Source organism: Anabas testudineus, chromosome 9, assembly GCF_900324465.2.
Source record: "Anabas testudineus chromosome 9, fAnaTes1.2, whole genome shotgun sequence".
NCBI classification, from domain to species: domain Eukaryota; kingdom Metazoa; phylum Chordata; class Actinopteri; order Anabantiformes; family Anabantidae; genus Anabas; species Anabas testudineus.
This window is the reverse complement of record NC_046618.1, coordinates 3,149,728-3,157,272: the sequence shown is the minus strand read 5'-3', so window position 1 is coordinate 3,157,272 and position 7,545 is coordinate 3,149,728. Positions and strand designations below refer to the sequence as shown.

General features: G+C 43.5%; 1 protein-coding gene across 1 annotated transcript; it reads left to right on the top strand.

Annotated features, from left to right (window-relative positions):
• The first annotated feature begins 4,204 nt into the window (after nucleotides 1-4,204).
• tcima (transcriptional and immune response regulator a) lies at nucleotides 4,205-5,234 on the top strand. Its single transcript, XM_026342526.1, has one exon. It carries the CDS (start codon nucleotides 4,339-4,341, stop codon nucleotides 4,639-4,641), a length of 303 nt encoding a protein of 100 aa, XP_026198311.1. The 5' UTR covers nucleotides 4,205-4,338; the 3' UTR covers nucleotides 4,642-5,234.
• The last annotated feature ends 2,311 nt before the right edge of the window (nucleotides 5,235-7,545 follow it).

Below are 7,545 nucleotides of genomic sequence, written 5' to 3'. Positions count from 1 at the left end.
TGATGGTAATATCATATAAAGGTCTTAGCCATGCTGGGTTTATTGTCTGAATGTAATGTGTCACCGTTTGCTACTAGAGAAACGCTTCTCATTTGGCCTTTTCTGAAAAATCCAGTACTCATTAGCTTTTGGCAACTGGCATTTCAAACTCTGATATACCATCATTAGTTCACTTTTTATTGCCTGCACTGGACCCCCCGCTTGTGCAGTGTTCTTACAGCTACAATAAACCCCGTCACGATATGGCTGCTCTTTATTTTCAGAGTTCACCTGCGTTTGACTCACAGTGCTTTTTTGTGATTTTTTTTATTCTCTCATGCCACAATGCTGAAATCTTCCAGAACCTGTGTTCTGTCTGTGGAGACTCGCCGCACCACAAGAGGCTGTGCAGGTTCTCTCTGTAACAAACCCTGGTCCTCTGGGGACCCCACTCCCACCGGCTGTGCTAATGTTTCATAAGCACTTGCTAAACGGAGCAGCTGGGTGTTTGCTGCCAGCGACAGATTCCAGTAAGGTCCCACATCCACATGTAAACACAGGCCTGAAGGAAGACAGTTTCTTCCCATAACCACAAAGCCCCCGGTGGGTCACTGTGATTATTCATTCATTTTATTCAGTTTACTGGCACTCAATGATGAAGCAGCTGTTGTACTACATTTTATAGACATGTAGAATTACGTTTCATCAACTTTCAGTACCAGTTTCTGACCATTATAAAACCCTGTTGTTTTTTCTCTGTTGGGTTTTAAACATAGAATCAACTGATCGACTGTGTACAGGGGGTCATAGTCTATGAAACTGTAAACCGGCTCTGTTTACGTCCTGTGTTGAGCGCTCTAGTTGTCTGGTATATCTGGGACATGTGCTGATTACACAAGAACAGCGAAAAGTAATTAAGGTATTTCCAAAACATTTGCATGTCCATATTTGAGAAAAGCTAACATCTTAAACCCTCACATCTGTCATCTCCCTACGTCACTCACTGTTTTCGACATGCTGCGATGTTTGTTGGATGTTTGATGAATGATCCTTTGAGGCCTTTTTTAGCATGAATCACCCATAAGATGGATTAAATTATAACTGAGCTGAACACGTGTTGTAATGCTAACATATATACATGTAGGTGTTATAATGATATGTAACAAAGGAGAACAAAGGGATTCATTAACACTGAATTAACTGGAAAGAACATCTTTGCAGATCTAATCCCACACTGAGCCTCACCTCACACTCAATTACCAAAAGATCTATACCTGCCAACATTTTCTAATAAACTCTGAAGATGGTCACCCATTTTCTGAACATATCTTTCAGTATATCCGGCTTCTCCTGGCAGTGCTCCATCTTCAAGAGAAACAAATCCAAATCTCGTTTTGGTTACATCACTGACTTTCTGTCATCACTTCTGCTTAGTTAATATTAGCTTAAACAATAGACAGTGTATGTAAATGGTGTAGCTAGTCTGTGGTGCCACTGTATAAAGTTGTGATATGTAACTTATACGCTCCAAATATTCTGCAAAAACTATTGGAGAGAGGTAAATGACTCCTGTAAGGTCCGACTAACAGAACAGCACCGGCAGATATATGTGTGAGGTTTTTAAGTGATGCTCGTCCTTCTAACCAACAGAGAAGTTCACTGATTTCTGCTTGAGTAATAACAGCAGCTTCTGATTTATTTTAATTTCATAACAACTGATGTCTCTTTGGTCTGTTCAACAAACAGTTGTGCATCATATCAACCGCTCTTACAGGATGTCCATCTCAGAAAGAGAGAACGCTAGCTGTGGAACACTGTTTGACTGTCAGGAGGATTTCATGTGTTTTTGAAAAAACACCTTCTTGCAGCTCAAGACGCATGTGTCTTTTAAATTCAGATTGACTTGTCCAGAGAGGAATGCGTATGTTTTCTTGCATAAAGCGTGCACAGTGATTAAGAGGAGAGGAACCCAGCAAACCTGGTCTAGATAGGTACAACTGAAAGCTGACATTCTGCATGTCTCAGCATGATGCTCGCCTACTTTACCATGAGCAGCTTTATCTGGGCGCTGGACTCTATATTTGGGCCATTTGAGACAGTGATTATGCAATTTGAGCCAAAGTTGGATGTTCAACATCTGTAGGATGTCAAAGGAGTCTTATCTTCAAGGGTTATGTGAGGGAGTAAACCAACTGTCTCCTGAGGATTCCTCCCCACGAAGAAAAAGATGACAGAACTTTGACCCTGTTTAAATGTAGTGTCTGTTTTGTTATGATGAAGCATACACGCTTGATGTGGACAGGAGAACAGGGTCAACAGCTCAAGGTTCCAGTTTCCGTCCCCCCGCTGAACTCTCATTGTGCACTGCTTGTCTCCAGTGCCTCAGGAATAACTCCAGGGTCATAAATATGCCGTTTCCACAAGCTGACACTTTTCTTTTTTTTGTGGAAGTGCAGTGACATTCTCTGGCTCCAGTCATAACTGTCATGCCAGCTCGAGACAAGATATCCTGTGGCGACACATTGTTCAGACTGACCTGTAAGCCAAAGCTGTCAGTGAGGATCTGGGAATTGTTTCACTTCAGACTCAGCAAGGATATTTGCTTTATTGTTCAACACAGCACACAAAGTCAATGCCACATGCCGGGCATACCATGCATGAGCTTCAATCTGCAGATCTCGAGAGGAAAAAACACATTTCCTGAGTCCTTATGGCCTTTTCTCCTCACTTCCATGTAAGGCACCAGCCTGTGGTCACAAGTGCAGGGGTGACATTTATGGGCAAATTCAAGTTACTGTAGCTACTGTGGCTAGCTGCACTTTTTTTTTTTTTTTGAAACATGAGCGCTACACCAGCATGAGACTGACACTTGCTGTTGTTTATGGGGAGAGTTGTGTCTCTAGGGGAAATGCCTTGCAGCCTTATCAGCGCTGATCAGCAGGCCGCATGGCTCACGGGTCAAGTCCAGATGTAAACACAGCCCACCAACCCACGTATCTGAAGCCCAAACTGTAATTCAAATATTTTTAGCACTGCTGACTGGAAAAGGAAGATATAATCTTGTGTTGCAATTTTGGGAATAGTCAGAGAAACACACCTTGAGTTAATTACACCATGAATTTTACTTCTAAAAATAACACGTCAAGGTGTTTTTGTGAATGTTTTTAACTTAATACAGCGCTGTATCACTGTCATAGCTGATAAACATGATAAACTTTAGGCCTTACAATATTAGAATATTAATAAATATTATTATCTTTAGGGTAAATTCTACTACCTTTACCTCAGGGCTCCAATCAGTGTAAAACATGGACGCCCCGGCAGGAAAACAACACACATTCAGTAAACACAGGCTAACAACTATATTTAGCTTATTCCTGGTTTATATACGAACTCACCCAGTCATCGGCCAACGGGAAAAACAAATGATAGAAAAACACAAATGACTCAGACGAGCCGAAACATCACAGTGTGATGTGTTTAACAGATACAACACACATCATCATACGTAACACTGTTTATGTTGAGCTGTTCAAGTTTAGTTTCATCTGTAGATAACCTTTGTAAATGACCTTTAAGTAAACTTTCGTGATACTTGTACTGTAGTTTATTTATCTACATTTGTATTATTTATATTCTAATTTTATTTTTATATATGAAGCAACGACTTCATTAATGTTTCACTGCTTCTGAGCTGGAGTAACAGCTCAGGGCCTGAAAATACAACAGTAAACAGCTGCTTAAATATTCATATATCACTAAAATGAATCCAATAATAGATTTCTAATATGATGCAATGACAGCTGCCATTAAAGTGGACGCAGGTTAGAGTGTACTGTAGGTGGGGACATAACAAGCTGGACTGCTGGATCATATGGTGTGAACTGGTCCTAAAACAAACAAACAAACAAATAAAAAAAGTTACTACACACAATATATTGCATTTTCTATGTGCCATTAGATAAATTACAGAATCACTATCAGCTGCGGATTTGTTTACTTCTTAGCCATTAGACAGATGAATGATGATATCTCTCTCTGTGGTTTCACATTTCTGATTGCCGTGCGTGTTTGGAGAGCTGTTGCGCGCTCCTTGCGCCTTCCTGAGAGGCGGCGCCTCAGTACGGGGCACTCCCAGCGCTGTGTGCTGATGTCACGGCTGGGAAAACCTCCCACACCAGCTCCATAAATACGCACAGACTCCGCTCTTCAGCACTCACTCACTCGCTCACTCACTCACTCACTCGAGTAGCTCCGACGAAAACCGTGCGCACCGAACAACTCATCCTCAGCCGAGTTGGAGGGCCACGCTGGGAGCAGAGCAACACGAAGCAACCGCCACGGGAACAAAAAGACAAGATGTCGACCTACGTGTCCTCAGAGTGCCGCCGGGTCAGCCCCTCTGTCCACGGGAACAGGTTCGATACAGCGAACCGAAAGAAGGCCGTGGCCAACATCTTCGAGAACGTCAACCAGGACGCGCTGATGAGGCTCTTCCAGAAAACGGGAGACATGAAGGCGGAGGAGAGAGTGAGGAGCATCTTCTCCTACACCCAGGACCCGGAGGAGACAGCCCGGGCCCTGATGGCACTGAAGCAGCGAAAGAAGGACAAGTTCCTCCAGATCGTCGGCATGGTCCGGCAGCTGCTCAGAGTGCGCTGACTCTGTGTTGCCAGTCTTTCACCGTCTGTGTCTCTATTTCGGCTCATGTGTGAGCCGAATATGAAAGAACTCCCAACGTGACTGGGCCACCGCAGGTGCGACTCACCTGTCGAGTGGAAAGGAATGCCAGGTGCGGACTAGACTGTGCAGCCAGCCGCCTGGAGGGCATCGCGCTGCAGCTGTCGCCTCATGGACGGAGGTGACAGCGGGAGAGAGTCCAGCCCGGAGCGATGAAGCAAGCGCTCAACTGACCGGGAATATGAAGGAAAGACGTGTCTCCACTGACACTTGAATTCATCAGTGCATCCCTGTGGATGCGTGACTGTGAAGCAGCACCTGGTGCAGGTGCGCGTCGCTGTGCTGATGCTGATGCTGGTGCACAGCTGCCATATGAGACTTTTCCAGTGCCGTACAATGCCTGTCCTGAACACATGCCTTGTCTCTCAGCTTCACTTTGTTATATGAGCACTATTCATTAGTGACCACTGGAGTGTTACTGTCAGCAATGCAGCACTATGATTTGCATTATGTCAATATAATTGACAATGTCATTTGTCATTTTAATAAATTATTGCATTTTATACAAAAACCAACCCACTGTTTGTCATTATTATTATTATTATTGTTATTATACCTTTTACATGTGTACCTTTGTTTGGCACCAATGCTGCAATGCTCATCACATCATCACAAGTCAAATAAGGTTACTGCACTGTGTTCAGTGAGCAGCTTACTTTCTCATAGTGGCAGCTCAGGCTTAAATCTGCTTCTGAAATACTGTTACAGTCTGTGGGATGTAAAAGAAAAGAGCTGATGGGTATTACAGTGATGGTGACCTTCATCATTTTAGGATCATTGAGGTTCTCAGAGTAAACAGTCGAATCGTATAACTCTGGTCCAAAACTGAACTTGTATAAAACTTATAAAAGATTAAATGAGTAAAATGAAAGATTGGATCAACACTTCTCAGCCATCTGCCGTCCAGCAGCTGTGACCTCTGTGTTGGTCATAAACTGGTCATAAACAGGGAAACCCCTGAGGTCAAACAATGCAAATCCTCATGAAAAAGAGAAACTGATAGTCTGGACTGCATGTCTGTGACATGTGTCTGCGGATGGGCCTACATCACCGATTGATGCAACAGCTCCTGTCATGAGTGTTGAGTAACGTTTGCAGGGTGAGGCTGACTTTTCATTCTTGGTAAATGTAGTGAGTAAATTTCTGCTTGAGTTGTTCTGATGCAACTGAGGACGTTTGAAAAGAACAAAGTAACCCCTGAGAGGATATGGTTTACTTTCACTGGGCTTCAGACCGGCGTAAACCAGTTTGGCTGAAGTTGCCGTGGGAGGGCGGGGTTGGGCGGCTTTCTCCACACAGTGTGTTTGCATCGGAGTCTATTTAATCATCCCTGCTCTCTAGATAAGAGCCAGTCTAAGTAGCATTACAGTGCAGGCTTCCCTCCCTCGTCCTTTGATTCTTTACCTTGAAATGACCTGTCTACCACTGCAGCCATCTCCTCCCTTCACATCACAGTTCACACTTCATTGATATACAGTCTTATACTGACGCTCATCAGTGATGCGGTGTGGAGCCGTGTGTGTACAGACACACAGATCACCTGAGCAGATTCCTGCTAATCTGCTTGTTTTTACAGTCTCTCCACTGGCTCAAACCAGTTCCCGGGGTTGTTGAGCATGTTGTCATCTGAGTGTAGGCGGTTTACGCATGTGCTAAGAGACGTGGAAAGCTCCAGTATCTGTTGCCCTGAGGTGTGCAACTCTCAGGTGGAGAGTCGACTGTGACTGAGTGTTTTCTGCTCTGTCGTCAGGTATGAGTCACTCCACACCTCAGTCAGTCTAATCCTTACATTGTAATCTAACAGCAATCTACTTTTGAAGACGAGTTATAAAGGTGATTTTTGTGCAGGGTGAAATAAAGAAGAATAATGTAAAACGAATCCTCAAATGATGTTCACAGGTACGTGTGCATCAGGTTCATACTGCTGTTGAGGTCGCTGCCTCAGATGATTTAATGGCAATTGAATCACACATTAGAAGTGTTTTACAGATTCCATGATGCTGAGTAAACCAAGGACCCAGTTGGCAATAAAACCTCTATAAAGATTATTTTTTTAACGATCGCCTTTATTTATAGCTACCCTGTCTCCAAACATCTGTTTTCCCCATCGAAGACCGATGAAACAAAAGCAGCAGAACTTTGGTAAAGGACGACTTCACCAACCTTCAACCTGCTTCGTGTGGTTCTAGTTTGGACTGTTGTGTATATATCAATTATATTAAACTTACATTTATCCAAAGCGACTTATAACCGAGACAAGGGTTGGCAGGGTAAGCATAAGGAGGCCAGGATTCAAACCGCATGGAGGGCAGTGATGCTGCCACTACATTATCCAGCCAACTTCCCTCTTACTTCCTGATAAGGAAGTAGCCTTCTGCCGGATGACATCATCTGGAGGATTCAGAAGATAGACAGAAACAGAGAGACACTTTGATACGGGGTAGGCAGAGGGAAGTTTGATACACTCCCTGACTAGAACCATAGAAGCATGTGCTTATGAGCTCTGTCTCCCTGTTTGAGTGACCAGCGTCACACTGACCTTAAATCCAGCCGGATCTTCTCATGTATCTTCTCATCTAACTCTCAGCAGGAAAAAGTGTATGTTAGACAGAAAACAACATTTCATTTACCACTGTATCTCGGCGTATTTTATTATTATTTCATGTGGTCTATTTTTGCTCTTTTATCGCTCAGCTGTCCCCTTTGTTTGGCTCGTGTATCTCACACCAGGCCACTTTATTTATTGGCCTCTTTTTCCCTTTTAGGGCTATCCAATTGTTAAGGAAAAGAAAGGTAAATATTCAAGGCAATTGTCCTGGCTGTCTT